Genomic DNA, 26,882 nt, shown 5'->3' with positions numbered 1-26,882 from the left:
AGTGAGAAAGTCCAGATCTTTGAAGGTGGTCAGCAAAGAAGGTAAGGAACGTCGAAGTATGAAAAACAAAGGGAAGAAATTAAGTACTGCTAAGCGCTGAAGACTGATCATTTTAGCAAACAAGAACAACTATACCGCTAAAGTCGCAATGAAAGTAATATGCTAGTACTAGCTTCGGCATTGAATTCGGAGTATCTCACCAGGACTTGAATCTCCCTCCGGGTCTATCCAGCTAGGTGGTCTATGTGCGGCGTTTGGCATTGGGGGTAATGGTTTTTCGTAAAAGGTGTATAATCTTGTCGGTGAAGCTGGTGCTGATCGTGTCGAAGAAGAAGGTAAAAGTACGTTGGGATGGTCGACGTTCCTATCGTCGTCGCGTGACAAGTCAGCTAACAATGAGCATGGAAACTAAGTTACGACTTACATGACCATTGCAACAATAGTTGATACGATGATTACTTGCTTGCTCGCTCACCTCCACGACGACGAAGACGACGAAGACGACGACGAGCAGTTCTACGTTTTAGTCGTTAAGAACTTCGTCCGATTTTTCTAGTACATTATGTATAGTACTCCCACCATTTTACTAGTTGATGTTACATAAAAACTGATTTAAATTTGATCAGGTGCACGACTGCGACCTTCGTCCCGAATCACGATCCCCATCAACACGACATGGTTACCCTCTATCCTATATCCCACAGTGTAATGCTCACACGTAGTGTCAATGGCTATTTAATTATGCCAACTGCTAGTAAGCACGAAGCCTCTACATACTATCTCCTTCTTATCTACCAGGAGTGTATAATATAGCAGGTATCGGCTGAGACACCTACTCTGCACACTCGTCTTACAAACGTAACGAGGGCCAAGGCCACAATCCGAACGTTTCAGGATCCTCGGTTGCTTTGTTGCACACTCCGCTCGAGGAGGTAAGTGCTCATTTGAATTCTTGAAATTTTGTGCCACGGAAGTCGATCGTGACAACGTTATGTCCAATATTAAGTGTCATCATATAGTAACACTCATTTTTTTTTCCCGTTAACAGTATATGTCATGTCTATTCGTGAACAAAGTGCAGTTTTAGGAGTTGTAACCCGTTCCGCAAGGAAAACCAAAACTCTGGTAGACATCGCCACTACATCACATCAGTGGTTTGATGATGGAAACACGCATGGGTGAGGAGCTCATGGAACAGGTTTAACGCATGCGTTCTTTTTGATCGCAGGTACGAAGGAACTCGGGCGCTTCCAACGCTTAATCTTCATCTTGATAAAGTTCTAACATATATAGACCTAGCTGAATGTCCTTCTCGCCTTCAGAACGACTTCCTCAGCAGGGGTAAGGGAGATAAGATCGCTCAGAAATCATACAAATCAGGACGCTCTGAATGAAAAGCTACTTTTTTCTTTGACTTCTTCGACTTCGCAGCGCCAGGGGACCGGTCGGCCGCAGCATCGGCCACAGCCCGCGCAGATGCATCAATCATCAACTCCTTAGCATATTCCAATTCAACTTCCACAGTTGCAAGGGAGCCCTTTCTGCCTTCCGTAGCGAGGATAGCAGCAGATGTTGTTTCATGCATCATGCCGGTATCCAAAGCGATAGCGTTGGACGAAGGTGTCGTTCGACGCTCAGTCACACCACCTTCCAAGTCAAGATGTAGCGTCTCAAAGATAAGACGTTTGCGCATGCACTTGAAAGCAAGGTTATTTTCTCCGCTTCCGCCCATTGTCCCTGCAGCCGATGACAGCCCGCGGAGAGTGGAATATTTGTCACTGGCTGGGAGAATGGTATGAGGCGCTGGGAGCGTAAGAATTTGAAGAATGCCGTGATGGGAAGGGAAAAGAGAAGCCAGCGAGGGATTGGCTGTCCACATGACCTTCATCAGTCTATGTTGGGCACACACATCAACGGCGAATGCTCACCGCCAAATGCCGACATGGAGATCGCTGCATCGGTTAGCCAGCCAACCTTTTGAATCCACCCCGGTCCTCCCCAAGTATCCGTACATATATGAGGTGCAAGAGTCAGCGAGGCGCAAGCGTTTGGATACCGATGGAGAATCCTTCGAAGTCCGTGTAGCAAGGTCAACACTGTCTATGATGGCATCAGTCACAATCTCCTTTCAGGCGGCTGTATCTCACTGATGGTTGTATGTCGCCCCAGTGAGGCGATCCCAAAGCAGGGATACATATACGAACAGCCTGTGAGTTTGTGCTATTCGATAGTAGCTCCTCGATCTGTTTGATTACCCCCCTGCTTTCCTCTAGAAGCATCGACATCAATCAAATTCAGCTGGGCAGACTGCCGTACAGCATCAAGGACCGCATTGGGGATCCTGCAAGTCAAATCAAATGTCATGCAAAGATCGTCATTGAGACTACAATCGGTTGAACACCTTCAGTATCATTTAGCTCAAGTAGAGGACTTACATACGAATTGGATGAGACTGTGGTCTGGAACTTCTTCATCTGCTCATAACGCCAGGCAATCTTGATTTTGTCATCATGCTGACTCGCCCGCTCATCGTCCGCGTCCTCAGCTGTACTAGATTGTGCAGGTGTCGACGGCGTACTCCCTGGCATCCAGATGCACTCCCTCGCAAATCTCAGGGGTTCATCATGGATAATACAGACTTTCTGACCAGACGCAAGACCTTGCGCTACGAAGTATTTTTGCACTAGTTCTCCATATGCCGAGTGATGATCGGGAGCAAGCACAGCGAGAGAGCAAGACAAGGGTAGTCCGCCACCAAGAATATCATCTAGTGAAGGTATTCCGGTTGAAGTTATTACGGTAGACGTGGAAAACGGGGAAAGGCGAGTGCCTTGGGGCAGAGTAGCCCGACCTGATGGAGTTTTACGTTTGAAAGACGACATCACAATTGTCGGTCTTCCCTGCAGAGTTAAAGTAAAGTCACTTCAAATTGATCGATAGGATGAACTATTAACCCCCCTTTGGTAGGTGGACAAGTGTTGCAGGATCTATGACGACACTACTAGTACATCAACTATTATACACGTAGTCGAGGACGCTACATATTTTTGGGCAGGATGCACGATGAACCATACCTAGAAGCGCCTACTCACCACAACGTTCGTCCATCGAGGAAGCTCTCGAGTACGGAGACATGCACGAGTGCCAAGATACTCAGTCCAAAGAGTTCAGAGACAACTTCTCCGACTTCTGGATTAGCTCATCCAAGTCCGAAGCCGGTGCAGGAATGCCAGCAGAGACATGGCGGTCCACCTCCTGCTGTTCCTCACCAACCACTCTTATCGTAAACCCGTTCGGAACGCTCGGTAAACGCGTCGCGCTCATATCTCTCTGACCAGGACGCTGGAAAGGATTAAAGGCGATGGGGTATTCTCTTGGCCGTGTGAGGTTGTGAAAAGCCAAGCCATGCATACCTGCCGCTTGTAAGCTAGGCAGGGCATGGGCAACGATCTGAGGAAATGCATCTCTTTGCATTTCTGCGGATTGCTCTGCGTATTCGGTGGCGGCAAAAGGCGTATTTTCAGCGAGGCAATGCAGGATCACGAACTGCCATGCCGGGTAACTGGTGAGCCCAGCATTTGGGGCGACGACGGCATCGGGCCTGCTGTTTAGGAGGAAGGGAAGTCGCGGATCCCAATTTTCATGATCTCCGTGTAGAAAAATGGACAATGTGCTGGCTCCGCAAGATTCAGGGCTGGTGTATGTGTAGACTGGTTCCTTCCGTTTCGCCTTCATAGCAATGCTATTCTTCTTTGCCTTATTGACGATCGAGTGGACTGCGATGCCGAAGAAAGTCATCTTGATGTCTGTGTAAGGAAGCAGCAAGGCTAATTCAGAGAATCTATCGCGATAATCATCAGCATCAAAAGATTAGCCGTGGAGGTTCCGACATACAGAGGAAGCATATTTAATTCAACTTCGGACTCCAATATAATGCACGTTGAGAGCTTGACGATTCTCCAGGAGAATTTCTCTTTGGCCCTGTGACGTGGAGCACATGCACCAAAAGCTGGTATACGGTAAGAGGGTAATGCAACAACAGTGCAGCTGGTGACTCCTTGGTAAGATTTCGCCACCTGTACCACGAATCCCAGTCCACGATATCTGCTTTGCAAGCAATCTCAGGCTCCGTGCCAGGCTCAAAATCCAATTGGGGGATGAACCGCTTCTCCAGCTTCCAGCCGGTCTCGTCCGTCAACGGTCTATCAGAAAGTAGCATGTAGCCGTGTTCGTATCCTTGTACGTCGTCGACGCGAATCGCTTTAGAAGAAGCGGGAGGTTGACTTGGATGTTTGAGGTGCGGGTTGGAGCCTCCAGGAGTGCTCCAGTACCCGAAACCCTCAGCACCTAAAACATTGTAACAAGCGCGCACGAGATCCGCGGCAAAGGTGCCATCCGCCTCGACACGACCCCAAGGGAATTGCTTTAGAAGGGCTTGCACTTGCGGGACCCTCTCCATATGCACCTGAAATGGAATTGCGTCAAACCACATGAAGAAACTGCACTTCAGGAAGAACGGGCAAGTACGGAGCATTCGTACCTTATTCTTTGCACAGAAGACTTTGTGACCTGGGCTTCCAAACCTCCCTGCTTTCCAGTTTGTGGTATGGCACTGAAAAGTCGAGGGTAAGGGAACGCGTAGTTTTTACAATAAAGACGCGAATTGACATTCTTTGAGCAGAATACAAAGGATCTACAACCAGAGCAGACCAAGGGCTAGTGACTTGAAGTCAATGATGGGCTAGAACGCGATCATTTGGACGTACTTTGCGACCCATGATAAGTGCATCGCAATTATAGCAGGTCGATGCTATCGAAAAGTCCAGTTTACTCGGGTCACCTCCTGGACGCTGCTCACGACGGAGCTGCTCTGCCCCTTTGTAAGTAATGCGAATGAGGTCTGCGGCAGTGGGCATGGGTATTTTGTCGAACATTATGCGTGTGGGGATGCTAAAATCAGAGGGTGGATTCGAGGGATAGTGGACGTAGATCGATAGCTTTTATGAGGTAGCCTCATGAGGCCCACGCGACAGATTACATCGATAACTGATCCTCGCTGCAACATTTAAGTAATTGGAGATCCGAACAGTTGATCGTCTTGGTACACTCCCAAGTTCTTAACGCGATGTTCCTGCATGTTACTGGACGGTTCCACGCGGCAGGCAACGCGAGATCTGACTGCTTCAGGTGCTTTCACTGAGGTGCGCCTGCACAGCTGCATGGTTGAGTGAAGCACCCCACCGTGGGAAAAGAAATACATCTCTGCGATGTCATCAACTTGTCAAGTCTGTAGCATGCTTCAATGATACCTCCATTATGGCTGGAACCAGCCATCAAGAGAGTCGGTCTTACTTGCCTTCATGTTCGTATTTAACAATCAGTTCTGTGAAAAATACATTGATGCCATCCAGCTCATTAACTTTGGTTTTGCCTTCCACCTTTTCAAGGAAAATGTCGGCGGCCCATGCTTCGTTTGTGAATCCAACCAGCTGTGTCAACGCTTCTGATAAAACATAGATGGCTGGTCCTTCCATGCTTCCAACGCTCGACAACAGCGGTGAAATGGTCATCGAAAGCATTCTACCTCATCGGTTATTTCCCAATCACCTTGGAAGAGGGGAGCTCATAACTTTGATATCACCCGTTAATCGCTCGCGCATCATTTGCAAAAGAGTAATTGGCCTTCCGGGCGATGTAGTTTGTGTCGATCCGACTGGGCTTAAAGCTCCTTCGACCGAGCATGTCATCGTTCCCAAGGGGCACATTTGGGTTGCTGGTGACAACGCCGCCTGGTCGACAGACTCGCGCGATTATGGACCTGTGTCCATGGCCCTGGTAAGGGGCAGAATTGCTGCCAGGGTAAGTGCACCAAATTTGTCGTGCAACAGATCCCATGACGGCAGCGCTTACATTGCATAGATTTACCCGTTCAACCGGTTTACTGTCTTCTCCCGGGACGCAACTTATATCGAACAGTGACACGCGGGACAACATAGTCTACAGGCATGATACATTGATAATGTGCTTTCTAATACAGTGCGGTATGATGCAACAGCAGATCGAAGAATTCAGGATCAATACTATCGAACAAAGTTCATAGAGTAACCACCTTGCCCATTTGGTTCAAACTTAAAGTTGTCAGTAGACAATCCAAAGTTGCCTGACGGTGTGACTTCAGGCTCAGTCTGCAGAGGGAAAAGGCAACGAACCTAGTATGGTATTACCGAGGTTCTTCAGCTTGCCCGCCATTTCTGCCATTTCTTTCTTCTGGGCCGCTTGTTGTCGAGGTTCAAGAAGCTGCAGGCTTCGTTTGGTCTGTGCCACCTGAGGAGACGTAGGGGGTAGCAATTCCAGAAGTGACTTGTAGTCTAAATGATGTAATTTGAGGAACGTCGAGATCCCTCTAGTGATAGGACATACCTTCTTGTGCCTGTGTCAAAGACGACCATGTATCGAGTTGTTCGTTAGAAGCCGCTCGCCGCTGCAGGGCCTTGACATAGTGAGGATCGTTGAGTAATGCTGCAGCGAAACATGTATGGGTATATGGTCTCCTCTGTTTTGGCAAACTACTTACACTGGGTACATGATTCGACTGCACCACTGTAATCGCCCTAAATGAATAAAGGCAGTGAGATCTTTGGAACATCGAACATTGATTTCCATACAAGTTTTACAAGACATGCACCGATGTTGGCGTTCAACACCGCTCGAGCCTTGGCACATTCTGCCTCGAGCTCAGAAGGCGTGTTGGCAGGCTCTGGGCCCTCCTCTCGTGTTGGCACCTTGCTTGAACTCGATTGGGCACCACCATTTGACGCATCGTCCTGTAAGCTGTCCGGTGAAGGAGGCTGCTTCTTTCGTGTGGGTAGTCGACTCAGAGCTGTTCTGTATGACACGAGAGCTTCACTCCATGCACTAGCTCGAAACGACTCATTGCCCTCCTGCTTTAATTCATCTGCCTCAGTGATGCACTTCTGCCACCGTTGAAATTGATCAGATAATCAGACGTTGACCCTGAAGTAGTTCTCACCTTGATTTCTTGTTCATCGGCGGACTCAGATGGGGTGGACGCTTTCGAAGATGGGTGCTGGTCATCCGCCATCACGATGATTGGATCCAAGTTGCCAACTTGAGGCTAGTGGTCGTGGCGCTCTGGAACCTATGAATCTATTACACACTGTGTCCAACGCGGTCTTTACGATAGTGCGAAGTTAACGTTGACGGCTGCTTAGAAGTGCGTTATTTCATGTACATTGCAGCTGATGCCAAACCGTGCCGTTGAAAGTTTAATACAGATTCAGAGGGACCAACATGATATGATAAAGTGGTCTGTGCGTATTACACTCGTGAGTCAAGTACGCGTTCTAGGCAGCAAAGTAGATGCGGTCCATCGTATCAACCATCATTAAATGCCATTCCTTGTTACACAAAGATTAAGTGAAGAGTCTTACACATCGTTCGAACTTCGAAGGCAATATTCTTAGTTCTAGTATCACTAGTGCTTGCATGTCGATTATCTGGCTTACCACCGTGTATGGCCTCACCCATACGTGTTGACAGGACCACTGATTCATCCAGTACGTGCAGTTATTCTCCGTGAGGTCCTGAGATGGTATCCTCCCGCACCCCCAGGTCGGTCTACAGTAATCTAACTTTGTCTTTGCATGCTGACCCCTTGCACAGGAATGGCGTATGCAACATTAAGCGACAATGTTTACGGCGGGTATTTCATACCCAAAGGTTCGAAGTTGTATGAGTCGAGGTTGCCGTTGACTGATCCGTAGTTCGATTAGGTGCGACAATAATTGTTAATCAATGGTATGCTACGATGCAGTGCGTGCAATTGCTTTGAGCTGAGCATGATTCAGGGCACTGTCTCGGGACGAAGAGACGGCTCCCGACGCATCGCGCTTCGATCCCAGTTGCCATCTGACAGCTGATGGGCAACTGAAGGATCATTTCGTCAACCATACTACTGCCTTTGGTTTTGGCAGGTGAATACCTCACTTACTATCATTTTCAAGTTGTTCACTGACTCGTGCAGGCGCATCTGTCCTGAAGCCGTAATTTACCACTGACATGACGATGTAAGTGTCCTAGAATGTATACAAGCAACCTGCAGCTGACCCCAATTCCCAATTCCCAAGTCACCCGAAACCCTTCTGGTGCTCATTTGAAATCGTGAATACAGCGAGAGAAGAGCAGCTTCGAACGATGGTGAGTTTGAAGTGGCACAATATACTCACACGTTCGTCACATCTTGATTTTCTGTACCAAATGAGCTGGCAACAGCGCAGCGCAGGGCGTACACGTATACATGGGCGAATTGTATTACTTAATATTTAATAATATATTCATATATTGCAAGTTCAATTGCCATTTTAAGTCGAGCAGTACGATATAATATTAATAATTGCAGCTGTGGTGTAAGCCCGGTGGCTTACCTGAGTTCCCATAATCAGCATAAATACTGTCCGAGATAATGAAGCATGAGCTTTCATTATCACTGCCTTTTGGCGTAACGGTTAAGGGACGACAGTCTTGACTACTTACATGTGGTCGACCAGGCCTTCCAGACCCAAGATATCCGCCGTCAGATACCAATGGTCCAGAAGGTGTCGGCGAGCTGGCGGAAAAGCAGAAAAACAGCCATCTCTCCACCGGAGGAAAACAGTGGCGGAAATTTGGCGGAAACATAAGGTCCGGATTAGTTTTCCGTCACGTTTCCTCCAGCGGAAATTTTAGACAACACGCAGTGTATCGTGGCTACGATAGACGATTGTAGGTATAAAGGTCAGCGCCTTCATCCCCCTTCCCCAACTACTGCCACAAACTCACTCTTCCATCATGCCCAGTGTCAGCGATTCTAAGTGCATCCTCGTCATTGGATCCACTGCAGGAATAGGTCGTGCCCTTGCCCTTGCGATCTTGGATCTCCCCTCTAAGCCCACCGTCATCGTCTGCGGTCGCCGCAAGGAAAGGCTCGACGAACTGGTTGCTTCCCATAATGCCACCGGACGCCTCAAGAGTGTTACTCTCGACGTTCTTGCAGAGCGCAACGCTCTCAAGTCTTCCATCGAGGAGATCGTCAACACTTACCCAGATGTATGTGTCCCTAGCACTATTCCCCGCAGACTAGCGTTGACCGGCTGTGCAGCTTGACGCTGTCTTGTTCTCGAACGGCATTCAACGTGCTTTCGACTTCACAAAGCCAGAAACCGTTGATCTCGACTGTAGGTCTCTCCCCTGTACATCTGTGATATTCTCATTCTGTTTTTATTTCGTCCAGCTCTCGAGTGTGAACTCGCCACCAATTATACTTCAATTGTCAGGATGATCACTTTCGTCCTCCCTCACCTGATCAAGCTTGGGGTATGAGCCCTTTTATGTTCCATTTCATTTCTCTGACCCCTGTGCAGGAGCAAGGCCGTCCGACATTCCTGTACGCAGTTTCCTCAGGATTGTCTATTGTTCCCGCTGCTGGGGTTGCTGGTTACTGCGCGACGAAAGCTGCCATCCACAGCTTGAGTATCTCACTCGCTGTTCAGCTCAAGGAGAAGAATGTTCACGTGGTCGAGATTCTTCCTCCGTGAGTGACATCTTTGTTTCCTTGTTCTTCATCTCATTACCCTGCAAAAGACTCGTCGAGTCGGAGTTGCATGACTGTGAGTTCACTCCTTCCAGCTTTCCGCCTCTTCTGTTACTTAACCTGCGCATTAGTCCAAGGCACAACGCAACGGCTGTCCAATTTCTGGCTTTCGCTCGAAGAATATACGAAAGTGACGATGGAGGGCCTTGTTCGAGGCGACCCGTGTGTTCCAGCTGGGGGGGTTATCGAAGAGTACAAAAAGTTCGAGGAAGGAAAGTTGGAGGCTGCAACGCAGATGTATGGGCAATTCAAGACAATGACCCAGGCGTAGAGAACAAATTGGCACAGGTTTTTCTTCGGTAGTTGAACTCGGAAGTAATGTATGATATCGACCGTTGATTTTCTCCTTGAATATTGGATCAAATTGGGAGGTCGAATGTTTCGCTGTGTCAGTGTGTCATGCACATCGCACGCGTCATGAACCATGTTTCGGAGCGGATTGCAACATGTCAGTTGATTCGACGTCACGAAGCTGGAGATCGTGTACCTCCAGAGTGCACACCACGTATATGAAATATATCTTTGCCGTCATTGAGAAGGAGAAGGAACAACTGTCCTCCTTAAGTCTTCCCTCACAGGCTGTCTAACTACTACTAGGCGCGTTAAAAGACGCGTCGTAAGGTCATGTGACCGTAAAATCTAAATCTTATCTTGAAGCTTCTTTCCCGAGTCACTTTGACTCTCTTTGACTCTCTTTGACTAGCTTTGACTAGGCAACTAGTTATTAAAAGCAAACATCAACCAAGTACTTGATCTCAACAATCATGTCTACCCAACGCCTCTGGCTTCGCTGCGAAAAGAAAGAGTTTGAGCGTCGCTCAGCCCTCACACCTACCACCGCGAAGAAACTGATTGATGCTGGCTTCCAAATCAGTGTCGAACGCGATGCACAACGGATTTTCGATGACGCTGAGTTCGAGGCGTATGTACAGATAATATAGCCGTGCTCATCCGCTAAATACGCGTCACAGTGTCGGCTGTACGCTTGTAGGAAAACAACTCATGGCCCAACGCCCCTACAGATGTCCCCATCATCGGATTGAAGGAGCTTCCAGAATCCCAAGATCCCCTGCCCCATACACACATTCAGTTTGCCCACTGTTACAAGCAGCAAGCAGGATGGTCATCCGTGCTGGCTCGTTTCTACAAGGGAGGAGGTACACTCTATGATCTGGAGTTCCTCACCGATGCTACGGGTCGGCGTGTTGCTGCTTTCGGCTACCACGCTGGCTTTGCTGGTGCTGCCGCTGGTGCACTTGCTGTGGCCGCGCAACGGTCAGGAAAGAAGTTAGGCCGCTTGGAACCTTATGAGAATGAGACTGCCATGATCGATGATGTCAAGAACATGCTCGGCGGCAACGTCAATGGCGTCAAAGCTCTCGTAATTGGCGCCCTCGGACGATGCGGACGCGGAGCTGTGGATCTTTTCCGCAAGATTGGTCTGGCTGAGTGAGTCATTACGCAAAGCTAGGGATTATACGTCTTGACCCAGCCATCGCAGAGATAACATAGTCAAGTGGGATATGGCTGAGACTGCCAAAGGGGGCCCATTCCAGGAAATCATTGACGTGGATATCTTCGTCAACTGCATCTACCTGTCATCTTCGATCCCGCCCTTTTTAACGAAGGACCAAATCATCGCTGCCGGCCAAGGTAGACGGCTATCTGTAGTTGTGGATGTCAGTTGCGACACCACGAACCCGTTCAATCCCATCCCAATTTACAGTATAAATACAACTTTCTCCGAACCAACTGTTCCTTTGGATCTCGGGTGCGTATCATTAGCACGTCGCATGAACCAGCTAACGCCTTGGCTTGCGTACCAGACATGACTTTCCATCGCTGTCGGTGATCTCCATCGATCACCTACCAACCCTGTTGCCCCGTGAGGCTTCTGAACAGTTCAGTAACGATTTGTTACCATCACTCTTGGAGCTTCCTCGACGAATGACCGCGAAGGTCTGGACTGACGCAGAGAAGTTGTTCAATGAGAAGCAAAGAGAGGCAGTTGAGGCGGAAGGCCTGTGAATCGTTGCGTTTAAAATTGAGATTCAGGCTGATGAAACATGACCTCGCCCACTTGTCGTTGCAGTATTGATTAAGACCGAAAGATCAGTAGTTGAAGATACCACACATTGTACCAGTGTAGACTCGATGAGGATCAATTGACTTGGTTATTACTTACTAGGAAGTGCTTGGCCCATTCAATTGAGCCAGCAAAGCGGTGCTATTTTTGTTGGAACTTGAGACTGCGGCAGGATACCTAGTACCGTGTGTTGTGTACTCGGTGACTATTGTCAGTATGTACTGATACTAAGATCTGGATGATACGACTATGAATCAGAAGTCTCGTGTCTCACAAGCTTGAGTAAGTAACTTTTCTGTAAACTCCACTTTACTAGCCGCCGCTGCGCGGACTGGAGCGTGGTCAAACTCCTCGTGTTTGCCACCTTCCTTGCTCCTTTTATTTCATCCACGTATAACGACGCTTCCATTCTTTTCATTCTTTCATTCTTTTCATTAGCGCTGGTCGCCCTCCCAAATCATGTTATCCCCCATCGGTACATCCATCCCTCACATATGCATCTCGCCTGCTTCGCCAGAGAAGGTATCTCCAGAGCCGTACTGTCTGTTTCTCTCCGCAGACCCAGATCAGGATGATAGCGGGTACCGGCAGAAGTTGTTGAGTCCCCAGTGTCACTTTCCAAACATGTTCCCCAGGCATCCGTCTCCTCTTCGTCCTGCAGACTGTCCTCCTCCCAAGGGGCTTCATCGTGATCAGTTTGATCTGCTTCTCAAAGTGTCGCGTGACAAGAGAGCTGCGCTCAGTTCTAGAAAGGTTCCTGATCTCCGCAAGGAACTTGCCATCAAGAACCAGAGGAATAAGCAACGTGAGTCAAATAGATCGGTGTCATGAATCATGATCTCATTCCGCTATGCGTTATAAGTCGAGCGTCGTGCACTCTTCCTGTCCAGAATTCAGGAACCTCCGTCGTCCACTGCAGTTCCGACACCCAAAATCCCTGTTGAGTTCTCTGCCGTTAACCATTGCACACTCCCACCTGGCGGCCTCGAGTCACCATTGGCGTTCTTCAACTCATTAGCTGGGGGGCTTAATGGTCAGACTGGAAAAGACCTCGCCAGGCGCCGCACGTGGTTCGAACAGGTGGATTGTCGTCTGCCTATCAGCAAACCCAAGACAGACCTGAAGTTGGGTAGTCGCAAACTTCCATCGTTGGAAGATATCATCGCCCGCGTTAGACCAGTTCTTCCTCCCCCATCAATGGCCAACGATCCTATATTCGCTACACCCCGTCCTTCCATGTTCCTAAGGAGCGGCAAGAACGCATCATCCACACGGTCCGTCTCAGATACGAACCCCCATATCAACATCGGCAGATTACATATGCCCGTCAGGCGTCGTCAGAGCAGCGACTCTCTTCCCGATATGCTGCTGAACGTAACGCCCCGCTCTCCATGTTGCCCCAACATCGAGATAACCACCACCGCTCCTCCTCGTACTCGCAGTAATGCGAAGTACGCGTTCACTGAGTACAATGTACATGCCCTTGGCCGAGCCAACACTGCTCGTGAAATGATGACCACCATCAAACGTCGCACGTCCCCTCCTCCCCTAGATCTTGCAGATAATCAACTTAGGCCAAAGAGGCATAGTGCACCTGCGGAGATGCAACTCAGGGAACGCTCTGGCTTTGAAGCATCCAAACTTGTCATTGCCTGGGGCTTTCTGAACACTTGGACATTTTGGACTTCTTTGTGGTACTGCCGTGCAGTTGCTTTCATGGACAGCTTCTTGGACCTAGTCTTTTCCTTAGTGTAGACACGCTCCCGCATATGTCTTGATGACACAGATTTTACGTGTCTGGAGCCGTTTGGACACGAATTCGCTGCTTCTTTTACTTCTTGGCGCACGATTGCGAACCGGCCTGATACACGTGCACTCCTTTGACATAACTGCTTACGCTCACGCTTTGTCATTTACGTGTTGCCATTAGTAGTTGTTTATGTAGTACGAATACAACTTTGGGTATGCACGCAAGGGCTGTTGGTACTTGATTACCTCCTTTTGTCCATGTAGAACCTGTGACTGTGAACTACTTCCACGACTCCACCGTTCGCCACCGGTGTTCACGGGTATCAGAGATACTACTGGGTGGTGGGTATGAACTAGTGCTGCTGTCTGGTGGCACTTGATCTGCAGGTGGCGATGGGGGTCGCCCACGCAATCGAGCAATGACATCGACACGCCGGCCTAAGCAACGCATTAATATATTGAGACTATGGCTGATGTCATGACCAAGCATCAGCTTACTGTAGTCAAGTCTAACATGTTCATCGTGTAGTTCTTCATCCGAGTCATGCGAGGGGATCGGTAGAAGTAACGACCTCCCATGCATCTGGTGGCGCCCGTTCACATCAGCGTGCATGGAATACTACTCGTGACCCACGTTGCAGCATATTTCTGTGAGGTGCACGAGAGCTACTGTAGCTAAGTCTCTGGTCGTCGCTAACTGCAGGGATATGAGGTCGAAGTACCCAGAAGCACGAAAAACGGCACACCAGAATGGGTAATCTGCGGTGCAGGCGGCAGATAATGGATGTAGGGTTTGTCCCTGGTACCTTCTTGCTGTGTCCTGAAAGGTCTTGGACGACCAGAAGTGGGCTCAGTCACTGAACACATGATTAACATACAACTAAATCAACGATTGACAAATGGTCGCACATCTAGACACAGACGCAGCGGCCTTGGTTTTTTTCTCTTTTTCGATAGAGTTGACGAGTTTTTGCAGGAAGAGATTTCTTTGTGCTGACATCGCCCTTCCCCATTCGATTTCATCGGGTGTGTCCACATTTTCATGCGCCATCTCTTCGTCTGTGAGACGGCGCAGCCAAGGAACCTTGCCAGGATTTTGGCGGGAGTAGTCGTCGTCGTACGGGTTTGGTTGATCAGGGCCCTCCAAATAGTGAAATACGAGCCATAGAAATGCGCGGGCGCGGTCAGCTGAGGCTATGTTGACAGGCAAAAAGAGATCTAGGAAGTTCACGGGCGGATCGAAGTGAGTACTTGCAAGGGGCTAATGAGCAGTCAGTACAAGAAGAATAAGCACGAACAGGGACCTCACGGCCGCGTGGTTTGCGAGAACGAATATTAAATTCACGATACTTGTGGACGGAAGTTGACGGGCCCTCTGGCGGCATGGAGATGAGCTGCTGTACGAAAAACCATGGGGATGAATTCGCGTACGCTCTTGTGCAATATTTCTTCCGGGGTAGACGGAGGCATGTTCTTAAGCTCAGAAGGCAGTAAAGCAGCCTTGAGACAATTCTTGATCCGCGGGGCATCCTGGGCATTACCATCAGTCTTCTGGAGCGAGGGTACCGGGTGATAAGTCCGTAAAGCTGTCTTCATTTCTGGAAAGACTGACCTCTTTGTGAGCATATTGAAGGAACAAAACGCGATGCAGACTTACATGCCATAGTGGTATTGATGCGCCCCACATTGGTCAGGAGAGAAATTTTGCCAAGCTCGACGGCAAAGGCGGGTGTCTCGGCCATCTTGTCTTTGAGGACTTTGGAGCACTTATGGGACGTATACAAAGCATTGACATAGAGATCGCAGAAGTGAACCTTAGAGTCTTCGCTGGGGGCTTGTGGGGTGAAAACTTTGTGTCTGTCATTGAATATATGATAAAGGAGATCGAACTGGACGTCCTCTCGAGTGAGAGGTTCTGCGTCGTTGCGCTTTATTGGGAGAGCTTTACGACTTAGATATCCCACGCTGCGAATGCAAAGAAGATGGAAAATGAGCTACGTCAGTAGGTGGCTGAGCAGAATGGAAACATACAGAGGAGCTGGTTCGCTTGACCAGTTCGCGGGCTGCAGTTTGGGGATGTCGGAAGTTGAAGCCATGAGGGACTCAGAGGATGGATGGACTAGTTAATGAAAGGAAACATGAGGCGGCAACCTTTCCTGTTCATGACCATTTGTATAAGTATTGCAGGTATGCTTAATTGACAGAATCTCACGTGTAGTGCCACGGGGCCAAGCTAGGTCGATCAGCGCCTCTCTCCTGACAGATAGGTGTAAAATTGCTTACTGACTGCTAGAAATTTGATTCATCGCCCTGAACAATGTTCAATTACCCTGAGCGGTTGCCAGCGATATATGAACCCAACCATCCTCTAGCCAACCAGCTGGGACGACCATTGAATTCGTTGGTTTTTGCCGATCGATTAACCTTCGCGGAACCAAATGTGAGAAAGCATTTCCAAATTTACTCTTACTTACTTTTTTGTTCTATAGCCAGCTCTCACCTACCGTACCCTACAACTAACCATGGACAACGTCAAGTTCGATGAGGCTACACAAGTACGTGTATTCACTTAACGGCTCCCATTTCCTCTCAGATATCCCTCGCAGAAAGAGCTTGCCACGTTCTTAGAGCGCGAACAAGCCCAAGCTCGCATCAACTCCACCGTGCATTCACTCACAAGCATGTGTTGGGATAAGTGAGTCTCCGTCTTGCCGTATCCGTCAACTTTCATTGACAAATTCCTTCATGCAGATGTGTCACTGGCACTCCAGGGTCTAGCTTCGCCCGCAAGGAGGAGAGCTGTCTCTTGAACTGCGTAGACCGCTTCATGGATACAAGTTTATTCATCATTAAGACCATAGAGGGACAACGCTCGCAAATGCAATCATGAGCTGCCATGTAATACATACATACCGATCCACGTCGTACGCTTAATTGTTAACATCATCTCACCTCAGAACATACTAATACACGAAAGAGTACGAGGGATATCCAGCATTACAAAATAGCCTTGAGTATACAACAATCCGTCATAAAATAGCCTTTACCAACCTCGACCACAATACACCTACTGCCGCGGGAGTAAGAAAACAGAAAGCATCTGGTATCTCGCGGTGACTCCGTAGTTCCAGTGGAATTTCGATAGCACCATGATGACCAGCGGGGAAAGTAATCTGAGTTAAGGAACTTCGTGATAAAATCATCCTTGTCCATCCACAACTTTCTAAGCCATTCATCAAAGGCGACCTTCTCCTGATCTGGAAGTCCACTTCAAGAGACTCGTGGATAGATCTGTTGGGAGTCACCGCGGGATTCGTCCCGGATATGTCTCCAATGGGAACATCCTTTGCAACGTCAAATATTCGTAGATGCATGTGCACTACAGGTGGAGGCACGCGGTCGCAGAATATCGAGCGGAGTGTGTAGAAAGACTGTCCATATCCCTTTGGCGGTATGCCTAACAGCAGTATGTAGCGATTATTGACATAGTATTTCAGCTTCCATGAACGCACCTGGATATATCATCGTAATGTCGATCAATTTCAAGGATGACATACGCGGCGCAAGGGAGCGGAGACTATAATGAAGCCCTGTCGATCGAGGCAACAGTATGTTTAGTGGATCAGGCTGTAGAAAACATGGTCATCATTGATACCTCACTCAATATGGTGGTAGAAACGCACAATGCCAAGCTTGTCCGCGTATTTCCTGCTGATAGGGCGTGTATCTTTACTCACAAGAGTGCCCTCTGGAAACAGGATAAAGGTGAATGGTTTGTCTTCTTGTTCCGCTTTTCGGCCGAGTTTCGCAAGTTTCGATGACAATTGAAGTCTGTCAGAGGCCCATGAACGTGCAAGAAATATGAATCTGTATATTTGCATTGCCTTGACTGATTTTAGCGAAAGAACTCTAAATTGACGACAGCCACGTACTGGTCCGACCAGGGGAACCCATTTCAGGCTGCTCTTCAGTACAATGAAGACATCCTTATGCGTTCCCATAAAGTAAGTGAGGCACCAGACATACCACCAGTCAGAGTAGACCTGAAACTGAGTCAGCACTTGCCACACGACGGGCGACCAGGGTGATCACACACCTGATGGTTCGCGATAACAACGGCTTTAGAGGGTAGGTGTAACGCCATTACTCTGCCAGACGCATCGCGTTCGACAACGTGCCTAATTTCCTCCTCTGTGAACTTCCCTTGTCCTTCCCGTTCGAATGTGATAGAAAGACGTGTCGGGGCGAACCATTGGTTCATCAAATCTGGCACGACATGTCATCGTGTAGTATCGCCGGTATCAGAAGTGTTACTCACTCATAAGTGTCGCAAATGCGCCCTTCGTATACCGTATCCCCTCGTCATATAATTTCCGAGCCCGTGGACTTGAAGAGAAAAGCTTCAAGGGCAGTAGAAATAAAAGTTGAAATGCATGGACCATTAGACATCCTGGAATAAATAACACGAAGAAGAGGAGCCCATTGAGTGTCTGGGTCCACGTCCTTGGAGGACGTGCAAATATGGGGAGCTCATGCTGTCTAGTAACGACGGTCATAGCAGAAGAGAAAGGAGGCGTGGGCAGTCGCAGCTGGGAACAGTCAAGTTTCAACTGTCGAAACATGTTTTCAAAGTGCGGCTGCGCGCCTCATTATTAGGCCAAGTAGTATGTTTCTAGCCATCACACGCACGTACGCGTACATTACTAGGTAGTTACGACACGAACCGAGGCCCCGTATTACACATTTATCGTCATCGCTGACGCTAACAAGGCCTCTGAGGGCATCCAGGACTATCTAGGAAAACAAACTCTGCTTTAAACTCGACCTCGATTGATGCGTCAGCGCTCGTCAGCTGCGGCCGGGGCCTCGCTACCTATTATTACCTATCTGATGTCACTAAGTTACTGCATCCAGACCAAGTTCGGCAATGAGCGCCATATCAAGTACCCTCTTGAAGTACTCCTAATAAGTAAGGCTCGCATCCTTTGAATAGACTGTGTGCATGGAATAGTACTTGGTCTTGGTCACATTATTAAAGTTCAAAAGATTGTCAGACACTTATAATAGTTTGATTGCCCTCGGAAGAAAGGTCTCATGTTTAGCAGACTTGATACAACTACGGATTACGCCACAACGTATTTCTCACTAGCAAACAAAAGGTTTCCCGACTTGACCATTCAGATATGCCTCGACGATGAGCTATCATTGATTACTGAGATGAATATCGGATGCAAAGACACGAACACTGACCTTTATCGACACATAAGCTCCGGCAACACAGATGAAAGCCCCAGCAAGAATGGTCAGCACTGCTAATGTAGTTCCGATGGGTCGCCGTTTGATCCCGTCCACGCCACCCTTGAGATGGTATACGTCATGTAACCAGAAAAATCCGGCCAGACCGTACGTGTACCACGCGGCAAAGAGGGCTGCCGCAATCCCGATTAGGTAGGAGAATATCGGAACAGCAATGGCGAGAATCGCGGCGATAGCCACGCCTGCGAAACATAGCAGAGTCCAGACCGTCCATCCGAGTAACGTGTGTGAATAGATGTGCTTTGAATGACGAAATATACGGACAAACACCAGCTTTGCAGCTGTATGAGTGTATAGTCCGGCAGAGCTTCCCGAAAGATTCAGTAAGGACTAGCTAATCGGCAAATCATCACTGACAACAGGAAATTGGCGATAGCAATGCCAAATGTCGCCTTTGACCATGTCGGAGGAAGAGAAAAGAGGGCCGGGGACTGCACCGTGTTTCCAATGTAGACATACAGGACTATGCTGAAAATAGCATAAAATATTGTGGCGAAAACCTGCAGGCACCAGGCTGCCTGAGAGTCGTCTTCAGTTACAATATCAAATACAGGAGTGTTCTGACCTTCATAGCATCCTGGGGTCTACGCATCTCAGATATTAGAATAAAGAACCTATCGGAAATCAGCTTCAGCAGAAATATCATGCACAAAGTCGTACATGAAGTGCCCTAGTAGAGTGTTCAGGAGTGTTGGTTAACATCACAAAATTCATACCAGCATATGCAAAAACCTACTGAGCAGATGAGTGACGCTGAACTCGAACACATAGGAAGGTACGCACAGGGTTTGTGACAGCCAAGAAGGCATCGTAAAAGTTACTGGAGGCAGTTATAGTCAGAGACCGTCCAGGAACTGGGTTCGCTCCTGCTCCAATCATTGCAACGAAACCAGCCAGGGCAATGACCCCTGCACTGAGAAGGCCCATCCATGCCAAGCGACCCAGTGTCCGCGGTAGAGAAATCATAAACGCAACGGCGCCGGTGATAATAACCAGATACATGCTACATATGCCCTGATTCGAAAGTGTTGACAGCGCCTGCTGGCTGGAAAGTAGTTCAGAACCCTGTTTGGTACGAGTCAGTCGCGAGATATTCGATTTGACTTGATGACGCACGGAGCCACATATAGCGAAAGCGACAGTTCCAAAGGCAAGCAGCTCCCGAGCAACAGGTCCGAACATAATGTATCCAGCGTCACCTAGAGTATATCAGGTGTTTGAAAACCATTGGCGGTAGAATTGACTACCCATGGTGTGCACGTTGGAATGGTTCAGCTTGAAGTCGATGAGCAACTTCGCAGTATAGAGGCCAAAAATACCGAGAAACACAATCAGAATGACAGCAGGCACGATGCCTGAAGGTTTTGTAAACACTGCCTGTTGTGAGAATCACAGTGTAGTGGGCTCACCAACAACTGCTAGTGCGCTCGGGAGAGACAGCATACCATTGCTGACGATTTCTGCTATCATGAGGAGGCTCACAGACTACACTGATCAATATTTGATTGCGTGCGATCTCGGATAGACGCACCTGCCAACTGAGTGTCTTGTACTGGATTTGATGGACTTCATCTTCAACAAAAACATCTCTAGATTCTCCTGAATCTTGTTTCTCGGCAGACGCGGACGCTTCCTCGTCTGCATCGGGTTGCCCATGCACTTCATACATTGAGTGGGATGCCATTCAACAAGGGCAGTAAGATTCAGGATTATGAGAGCACTCACGGTCTACATATAAGTAATGCGGAAGGCCATATGATAAGGACCTGATGCTTACCTACTCGATAAGCAGACGTTGAGCGTCAAGGCTTCAGGCTCCGCGCAGAGAACAAGTGCATTCCCGTTGAGAAACGGTTGCAGTTGCCATTGATAGCACACCTGTCACAGTCAAGTGATAAGATGCAAACTGTGGATGGGCATCTGCTAGGATCTGACCAGAAGCGCGTATGAACTGCCAAATATGCGTTACACGTGCACGTTCCGTTATTTGCAAGTGTAGGGGCAGTGCCTGTTGGGATAGAAATCATCGATTCGGCACCGCGAAAGTCCAGGAGGTGGACGTCATTCGCTTGGAAGACAGCCGTCACGGTGCTATAAACGATATCGAAAGTTACGGGCCTAGCCGGTGTTGCTTGATATCGGCCCTTGGAACGCAAAACGCGGACGAGCTTACTCATGCATAAGATGGTGTGTACGTTCGCGCTCAACTGTTCCATAGGATGGTTCAACTTGGAGTCCTAGTAAGCATCTTTGTAGCATGACGCTAAAAATACCACGGGGCCCGATACCAAGCAGGCACGACCCTAATCATGTCACTGCAGGGTCGGCTGGTCCCGGTCGTGTTTCAAGGACTCTCAAGAGAAATCGTTCCAGTAATGAACGCTGAAAACATGTCAATCCTTTGCAAGATCGACAATGCGAAGGGAGTCCTACCTAGTATATCTTGTATCGTGATTGATAATTCTCATCCCCAACTTGCAGGGTCAGCGGCAGAGGGTCTCTTGGACGCGAGCTCGCCTGATGAGCTGTCACAGCTTGTACATAGTGAGTTGTACAAGTCGCGACGACCCTGGAGGACTATGCTACTTGGTCTCGTAACCGCTGTCGAACAAGAAGTTTTATTAGTATATGCACGCCAAGGGAGTTCAAGGCAAGGGAGTATGAGACGGTTGTGGGTGATAATGTTAATCTGCAAGTCATTGGTCAATTGTAAAATTAAGCCATGCCGTTCCTGGATCATTCTAGTCCTTGCCTAATCATTTTGCCCCACGACAATAAAGCGACAAAGGGACCCGAAACTGGGTGGCAGTGTTGTTGGCCAGCAACGAAAATAGGCACTAGTCTTAGACCAAGTACTCGACAGTAAGCATTAGACATTCTCCATCTCTGTGCGCACAGGTCTTTTGTCTTCTTTGGAAGGAGACTAACGCTCAGTAACGGATCCCTATTCTGCTCGGGGACGCGTTGAACTTGGCGCTACAACCTGTTCTTGTCATTACAGCCGACAACGTTAACGGTAACGAGATTGGTGGAGGAGGTACGCCGTGTCAATAAAAAGCATTGGGCACTGCCAAACAGGTTTTCGAAGCGTTTTCTGAACGTTACCCGTGCGGCCTCGGAGGAGTACTTGCGTAAAATTCAGGGCCTTGAGCCTTGCATTGCATTTTTTGCCTACGTGATGTCGAACTCAAACTCTAGTATGGGAACTGACCGTCCTCTCCGGAAATCCAACACCCATTTCTTGTCCAGACGTGACGTCCACGGGTCCATCATATCCTCAGACGCCAGACATCCTTCCCCCGCTCCCATTCGCATTCCGTCCGATTACTTTGACATCCATTCACGGTCCCAATTGAGTCCTGGTCGTACTTTTCATGCTCACGATCTTCCCCGGAACCTTTCCAGGAAGATTGATCACGACAAAGGCAAAGAGAAAGAGAAAGCGAACGAGCTTTCCTACGCATTCCCAACTGTGGATCTTGCTCTCGAGGTGCCCGACTTCTTGTCGGGAGCTGATATCACTCCAAAGGTCCTGCGTCACCGGACACGCACAGGTCCATCATCCGCCAAGCCAAAGTGGAAAGAGACCCCCATTCCATCACTTCGGCTCTCTGAAACCTCGAGTCTCGCCGAATCTCCTCCGCAAACACCAATAGATTCATCTTCCATCAGGAACTACTCGCTCGGCCATTTTCCGGTAGTCGTTTCAGCTCCGGTTGCCGGGGTGGAGGCCATGGACGCGTTGGTTGATGGAATGAATGGGTTTACGATGGAAGATTTCTTCGGAAAAAGCTCCTCTAGTCGCTCAAGGTTTGGTAATGCAAGGTACCACCCTTTATACCTACCACCTCTACCCACTCCTCCACCCGGCGTAGTCCTTGGCAAAGGGAAAAGTCGACGAAAGGAGAAAATCGTGCCTTCAGATGAAGATGACGACGAACCAAGACCATCGCATCCCGCTCGTCGTGCTCGCCGCACTCATGCACGACCTGGTTCTGCACGCAAGGGTTCTTCGTCTACAATCACAGTTGACTCGGGGTTGTATGAGGTCACGCTAGTTGATAACCCCGTTGATGACCTTCCAGTCGCTCTTGTGCAACCACCAGAGCGTCCAAGGACTGTGGTTCCTTCTATATCGGAAATCATCCGGAACCATGCTCCAGCTTCTGCTCGGAACCTTTCTAGAGAGCCTTCAAAACACGGGTCCAGTTGTACTCACAGCGATGGCCGCAACAATGGGGTCGAGAACGAGGAATCCGAGCTTGAGCCACTCATGACTGATAAAGAAGCTGAACCGGTGGGCAGATCCTCCATTGATAGTATTGCAGACGAAGTCCGCCGCACGTTCCATAACCAGAAGAACTCACATGTTGTGGCCCCGTTTGGATCACCTCATGCTCCCCCACTCACCGCCACACCCTCAAACACGTCGGACAGCTCAAGTGTGTGCCTTCACGGGGCAGCCTCGGACGTTTATACCAATTCATCCACTGCATCAGCACGCGATTCACTGCAATCATTGGACCCTATACCCATTTCCACTTCTCCTACATCCGTGCCACAAGCCATAGCAGAATATCTTCACTCCGCTAGATTGACGACTTTGCTGAAACTCACGCGATTCCCTCACGCCTCACTTGATCACCCTCTGACTGTTAGTCTTGCCGATATGGGTGATCCAAATGGTTTTCCTCTCATTGTATTTCTTGGTCTGGGCTGTGTCAGACATGTCATGGGTTTGTATGATGAAATGGCAGACTGTCTTGGCCTCCGCCTGATCGCCATTGACAGGTAAGTTACTGACCATCGACAAGCAATAATTTTTCTGACACATGTGCAGATGGGGTCTAGGCCGTACCGAGACTCCCCATTCCAAATCTGCTAGAGGCATCATGGAATGGGCGGCAGCTGTCGAGGAGGTGCTTGACCAGCTGAAAATCAATGAATGCAGCGTCGTTGCTCACTCAGCTGGCGCACCCTACGCTTTGGCTTTTGCGAACCGTGTTCCTACTCGTATTCGGGGTGACCTTTGTCTGCTAGCGCCATGGATAGGCGGCTCCGAAAGCGGTGAGTTCTGGAGGAACTTGTGATTGTGCTTCCTTTACTCAGCTGGTACACAGGAGGGTACCGGTGGCTCAAGTACGTTCCAAATGGCATTTTGAAGACTGCACAGGCAGCGGAATGGAAGATCCAGGCATGGATGCTAGGAAAGCCGCCAACTGTTGCTTACCGAGGAATTGGTTACACTGCACCACCATCTCCCAGATTTCAGAATGGAAAATCGCCGTCTGGCAATGGAGTCGAGACTCTGTCGCGGCCTCAGAGCCCTGGCCGACACAGCGTTTATCCATCGGATATTACAAAGAGACGGATGAGTTTGGGCTCTGTTCTGTCCAGTGATTATGATGATCTACGAGATTTCGATGGTCGCTTTGGGAGCCAAAGCACACTTGGCGCACGTTCGATGACACAGTCGAGCAGAGGAAAGCCTTCTCGAGGAATTCTAGGCAGGCTTAAATCGTCCAAAGCAATTTCCCAACCTCCTTCGCCTGCTACTGAGACTCCTCCCACCTCAACCGTCGTGAAAACGCTCAAGACTCTCAGATCCATGGGCTCCCTCAAGGGCAAATCATCTTCCGCTCCCAATACAATCAAGAAGGTCGATGCTTCAAGTCCACAGCTGCCTCAACCATTGTCGTTAGACATGGGTTTAGGACTTGGTGAAATCGATTGGAGTACCACGAAGGCTCGATCTTCACCTAGTCCTACGCCAACCCCTCTACCTCCTCCACTCCTTATCAAACCAACCAAATCCGTCGGATCGTCCGCTGATTGTGCGTCCCTCAAACTTCTTCCCCGGCAAACCGGCCGGCGTTCCATATCCTTCAGTGTGTCCAGCGCAAGTGCACCAAGATCAAGCCCGCCGAGCGTCCCGTCATCTCCTCCTGCGAGCACTTTATCATCTCCGCATGTGAGCGCTCAAACTGCATCCACTGCGTATCAAGCTGCTCTTGGCAATGCACTCATTGCGGCGTCTCACGCCGAAGCATCGAAGGGGACGCACAGCGACCTTCTGCAGATCCTCAATCATGACAACCGTCCCTGGGGCTTCTCCTACAGTGACTTCCCTCACAAAGTCCAGGTTTGGTACGGAGACAGGGACGAGAAGATTGCTGAAAATGCAGTGAGGTGGATGGAAAAGGCGATGGGCGAAGATCGTTGTCACGTCAAAGTCGTGAAAGGTGCTGACCATGCACTCATGTATAAGAGCTCGGTTGTTGTGGAGGTTCTGGAGCGAGTTAGAGAGTTCTGGTGAAGTTGTTTTTCGCTTTGCATCTTGTTTTGCTTTTTACTTGCTTTGGAGGGACAGCTTTTCGCGCAACGTCTCTCTTCTTCAGCTTACATCTACGCTAATACAAGCTTCCATAACACGATTCTCCTTGCGATTACATTCCCGTTTCTTGTACATACCCACGTTCGCAGCATCGGAAGGATCTCACTGTACTTTCGCCCTTCCTTGCACTTGATACCTTCGGTATAATTTGTTGTTTAAGCCTCATTATTAATACGTGTTGTAAACGCCAACAAGGAGGAATGTAAGAAAGTGTCAAGCAATGTCTGTTGATATATATAAGGCCGTGAAGTCCCTTCCCTTGTGCCCAGAGCCCTCATAACTGTGTTATACTCTCAACGCTTTCATCAGGGGGTGTCTGGAGCGACACCAGAGGTGTCGTTGGGGTCATATCATCCGGAATGCGGGGATGAGAAGGTAAATCCCTTGTCCTCAATGAAAAAAGCGTCATGCGCCTGGGCTGCGTCATCACTGATGCTACGGTGGAGACAGAAAACCTCGAAGACAAGTTCGGTGGCGAGGGTCGGTTCTCAAGGCGCCGCATCTGAGCAATACGACGACGCCTAGCGCGCAGGAAGAAAATGACTCCGAGAGTCAACGAAAGCAGACCTAGGAATGAAAATACTGTGATGATAGCAATTAGAGAACCTGCGAGCTGGGTCGACACAGCGCCGCTTTGTGGCGACGATGTCGGTGGCGACGTCGTTTGCGAACTTGGACCTGACTGCACACTATGCGCTGACGAGGCAGATATGGTCTCAGGGGATGGGTCCGGCGTAACGGATTGGACAGATGTACCGGACACTACAGGCACATTCGTGGGACTACCTGCCGGTGGTGTCACGGTCGCCGGGCTAGCAGTACTTTCTGAAGTTGTTGCAACTGACGGTGCCGGGAAAACACGAGATGGAGTACCTATAGATGTTTCTGATGATGCAGGGGGCGTCACCGGAGACGGTCCCCGGGGTGTAGGTGAGGACGGGGGAACTAGTTTCCACTGTTGTCACTGATTGTGGCACAGCAGGGGGTAAAGATGGAGCGGGAACTGAAGGTGTTTCTGATGACGCAGAGGGCATCACCGGAGATGGCCCTCCAATTGTAGGTGAGGATGAGGAAGTTTCCACTGTTGTCACTGAAGTAGGAGGTAAAGAAGAAGTGGTACAAGGTGCTTCTGATGATGCAGGGGGCATCACTGAAGACGTCCATACGGGGACAGGAGATGATGCAGGAATATCGGTCCCTCCTGCAGAAGATCCTCCAACCTCCACCTGAGAGGAGCTTGAGGTCACCACTGGCGAAGTAGTGCTCATTATACTTGAGCTCGTGCAGGGTGTGGTCACGGAAGACGCAGAAGACATTGAAATCAATATCGTGCTCGAAGCTAAAGTCGATGGCCATGAATTAGATGGAGTTGTCATCGCTGATGTTGTTGCTGTGAAAATCATCATAAGCTCATGAAATCATACCAACGGATAATATGCACTTACCGTCTGAGGGGACGCTACTTGCGACAAGTCTTGAGTGTCTGGCTGCATGGTCGGCAAAAGCTGCAGATATAGTGAAATCGTTCTTGTTTGTTGGTCATTTCGAAGGATACATACCATCAACTTGGTCAACAACAGTACCCGTGCTCAATCCAGGCAGCCTTGACGATACACCAAGTTCTCGTTCTTCTGGGCCAACGGAAATGCGCACGGGAGCAGCTTGGACACCGTGTAAAGACCAGGAAA

The 26,882-nt window shown here is 49.1% G+C and overlaps 14 protein-coding genes across 14 annotated transcripts; 7 read left to right on the top strand and 7 right to left on the bottom strand.

The window, feature by feature from the left end:
* Window positions 1-1,360: 1,360 nt before the first annotated feature.
* EDB91DRAFT_1233867 (PAXNEB-domain-containing protein) lies at window positions 1,361-2,882 on the bottom strand (the record flags this gene model as incomplete). Its single annotated transcript, XM_041321146.1, has 5 exons — window positions 1,361-1,869; window positions 1,929-2,100; window positions 2,148-2,243; window positions 2,284-2,383; window positions 2,440-2,882. The coding sequence occupies 5 exons, from the start codon at window positions 2,880-2,882 to the stop codon at window positions 1,361-1,363; spliced, it is 1,320 nt and encodes a 439-aa protein (XP_041183800.1).
* A 21-nt stretch (window positions 2,883-2,903) lies between these two features.
* On the bottom strand, window positions 2,904-5,240 carry EDB91DRAFT_1097220 (uncharacterized protein). The gene is made up of 6 exons (XM_041317045.1): window positions 4,767-5,240; window positions 4,669-4,716; window positions 4,541-4,612; window positions 3,989-4,465; window positions 3,918-3,957; window positions 2,904-3,827 (listed from the first exon to the last, which is right to left on the bottom strand). The coding sequence occupies exons 1-6, from the start codon at window positions 4,932-4,934 to the stop codon at window positions 3,154-3,156; spliced, it is 1,479 nt and encodes a 492-aa protein (XP_041183799.1). The 5' UTR covers window positions 4,935-5,240; the 3' UTR covers window positions 2,904-3,153.
* On the top strand, window positions 5,241-6,002 carry EDB91DRAFT_1097216 (peptidase S24/S26A/S26B/S26C). Its single transcript, XM_041317044.1, has 3 exons — window positions 5,241-5,471; window positions 5,518-5,859; window positions 5,920-6,002. Exons 1-3 carry the CDS (start codon window positions 5,361-5,363, stop codon window positions 5,977-5,979), a joined length of 513 nt encoding a protein of 170 aa, XP_041183798.1. The 5' UTR covers window positions 5,241-5,360; the 3' UTR covers window positions 5,980-6,002.
* Window positions 6,003-7,363, bottom strand: EDB91DRAFT_1097208 (TPR-like protein). The gene is made up of 7 exons (XM_041317043.1): window positions 7,286-7,363; window positions 7,031-7,234; window positions 6,666-6,974; window positions 6,575-6,611; window positions 6,421-6,519; window positions 6,210-6,368; window positions 6,003-6,160 (listed from the first exon to the last, which is right to left on the bottom strand). Exons 2-7 carry the CDS (start codon window positions 7,100-7,102, stop codon window positions 6,081-6,083), a joined length of 756 nt encoding a protein of 251 aa, XP_041183797.1. The 5' UTR covers window positions 7,103-7,234; window positions 7,286-7,363; the 3' UTR covers window positions 6,003-6,080.
* On the top strand, window positions 7,364-8,367 carry EDB91DRAFT_1097199 (cytochrome P450). The gene is made up of 6 exons (XM_041317042.1): window positions 7,364-7,632; window positions 7,684-7,740; window positions 7,794-7,818; window positions 7,869-7,994; window positions 8,045-8,087; window positions 8,148-8,367. Exons 2-5 carry the CDS (start codon window positions 7,686-7,688, stop codon window positions 8,076-8,078), a joined length of 240 nt encoding a protein of 79 aa, XP_041183796.1. The 5' UTR covers window positions 7,364-7,632; window positions 7,684-7,685; the 3' UTR covers window positions 8,079-8,087; window positions 8,148-8,367.
* A 403-nt stretch (window positions 8,368-8,770) lies between these two features.
* On the top strand, window positions 8,771-10,015 carry EDB91DRAFT_1097192 (uncharacterized protein). The gene is made up of 6 exons (XM_041317041.1): window positions 8,771-9,105; window positions 9,158-9,233; window positions 9,290-9,372; window positions 9,420-9,589; window positions 9,640-9,665; window positions 9,721-10,015. The coding sequence occupies exons 1-6, from the start codon at window positions 8,848-8,850 to the stop codon at window positions 9,918-9,920; spliced, it is 813 nt and encodes a 270-aa protein (XP_041183795.1). The 5' UTR covers window positions 8,771-8,847; the 3' UTR covers window positions 9,921-10,015.
* Window positions 10,016-10,297: 282 nt separating this feature from the next.
* Window positions 10,298-11,677, top strand: EDB91DRAFT_1326026 (saccharopine dehydrogenase; the record flags this gene model as incomplete). The annotated part of the gene is made up of 4 exons (XM_041325215.1): window positions 10,298-10,575; window positions 10,641-11,098; window positions 11,151-11,420; window positions 11,476-11,677. Exons 1-4 carry the CDS (start codon window positions 10,414-10,416, stop codon window positions 11,675-11,677), a joined length of 1,092 nt encoding a protein of 363 aa, XP_041183794.1. The 5' UTR covers window positions 10,298-10,413.
* Window positions 11,678-12,194: 517 nt separating this feature from the next.
* Window positions 12,195-13,490, top strand: EDB91DRAFT_1233875 (uncharacterized protein; the record flags this gene model as incomplete). Its single annotated transcript, XM_041321149.1, has 2 exons — window positions 12,195-12,540; window positions 12,598-13,490. The coding sequence occupies 2 exons, from the start codon at window positions 12,195-12,197 to the stop codon at window positions 13,488-13,490; spliced, it is 1,239 nt and encodes a 412-aa protein (XP_041183793.1).
* A 274-nt stretch (window positions 13,491-13,764) lies between these two features.
* EDB91DRAFT_1242285 (uncharacterized protein) lies at window positions 13,765-15,580 on the bottom strand (the record flags this gene model as incomplete). Its single annotated transcript, XM_041322171.1, has 9 exons — window positions 13,765-13,922; window positions 13,983-14,067; window positions 14,119-14,177; window positions 14,231-14,341; window positions 14,394-14,745; window positions 14,794-14,859; window positions 14,916-15,091; window positions 15,142-15,449; window positions 15,516-15,580. The coding sequence occupies 9 exons, from the start codon at window positions 15,578-15,580 to the stop codon at window positions 13,765-13,767; spliced, it is 1,380 nt and encodes a 459-aa protein (XP_041183792.1).
* A 507-nt stretch (window positions 15,581-16,087) lies between these two features.
* Window positions 16,088-16,374, top strand: EDB91DRAFT_1042762 (Tim10/DDP family zinc finger protein; the record flags this gene model as incomplete). The annotated part of the gene is made up of 2 exons (XM_041313020.1): window positions 16,088-16,179; window positions 16,236-16,374. Coding segments are annotated over 2 exons (231 nt in total), but the record flags the coding sequence as incomplete, so codon positions are not given.
* A 139-nt stretch (window positions 16,375-16,513) lies between these two features.
* EDB91DRAFT_1233859 (acyltransferase-domain-containing protein) lies at window positions 16,514-18,040 on the bottom strand (the record flags this gene model as incomplete). Its single annotated transcript, XM_041321145.1, has 6 exons — window positions 16,514-16,941; window positions 16,997-17,111; window positions 17,168-17,368; window positions 17,417-17,527; window positions 17,581-17,750; window positions 17,803-18,040. The coding sequence occupies 6 exons, from the start codon at window positions 18,038-18,040 to the stop codon at window positions 16,514-16,516; spliced, it is 1,263 nt and encodes a 420-aa protein (XP_041183790.1).
* A 646-nt stretch (window positions 18,041-18,686) lies between these two features.
* On the bottom strand, window positions 18,687-20,469 carry EDB91DRAFT_1042566 (transmembrane amino acid transporter protein-domain-containing protein; the record flags this gene model as incomplete). The annotated part of the gene is made up of 9 exons (XM_041313003.1): window positions 18,687-19,130; window positions 19,154-19,318; window positions 19,366-19,414; window positions 19,501-19,532; window positions 19,584-19,865; window positions 19,917-19,999; window positions 20,045-20,155; window positions 20,210-20,285; window positions 20,332-20,469. 9 exons carry the CDS (start codon window positions 20,467-20,469, stop codon window positions 18,687-18,689), a joined length of 1,380 nt encoding a protein of 459 aa, XP_041183789.1.
* Window positions 20,470-21,828: 1,359 nt separating this feature from the next.
* On the top strand, window positions 21,829-25,292 carry EDB91DRAFT_271375 (uncharacterized protein). Its single transcript, XM_041326663.1, has 3 exons — window positions 21,829-23,591; window positions 23,641-23,867; window positions 23,921-25,292. The coding sequence occupies exons 1-3, from the start codon at window positions 21,979-21,981 to the stop codon at window positions 25,114-25,116; spliced, it is 3,036 nt and encodes a 1,011-aa protein (XP_041183788.1). The 5' UTR covers window positions 21,829-21,978; the 3' UTR covers window positions 25,117-25,292.
* Window positions 25,293-25,370: 78 nt separating this feature from the next.
* On the bottom strand, window positions 25,371-26,866 carry EDB91DRAFT_1097142 (uncharacterized protein). The gene is made up of 3 exons (XM_041317040.1): window positions 26,640-26,866; window positions 26,141-26,584; window positions 25,371-26,079 (listed from the first exon to the last, which is right to left on the bottom strand). The coding sequence occupies exons 2-3, from the start codon at window positions 26,568-26,570 to the stop codon at window positions 25,469-25,471; spliced, it is 1,041 nt and encodes a 346-aa protein (XP_041183787.1). The 5' UTR covers window positions 26,571-26,584; window positions 26,640-26,866; the 3' UTR covers window positions 25,371-25,468.
* Window positions 26,867-26,882: the final 16 nt, after the last annotated feature.

This window comes from Suillus paluster (assembly GCF_016628075.1).
Source record: "Suillus paluster strain FC165 chromosome Unknown EDB91scaffold_2, whole genome shotgun sequence".
NCBI classification, from domain to species: Eukaryota; Fungi; Basidiomycota; class Agaricomycetes; order Boletales; family Suillaceae; genus Suillus; species Suillus paluster.
This window is presented reverse-complemented; position numbering and strand designations above follow the sequence as displayed.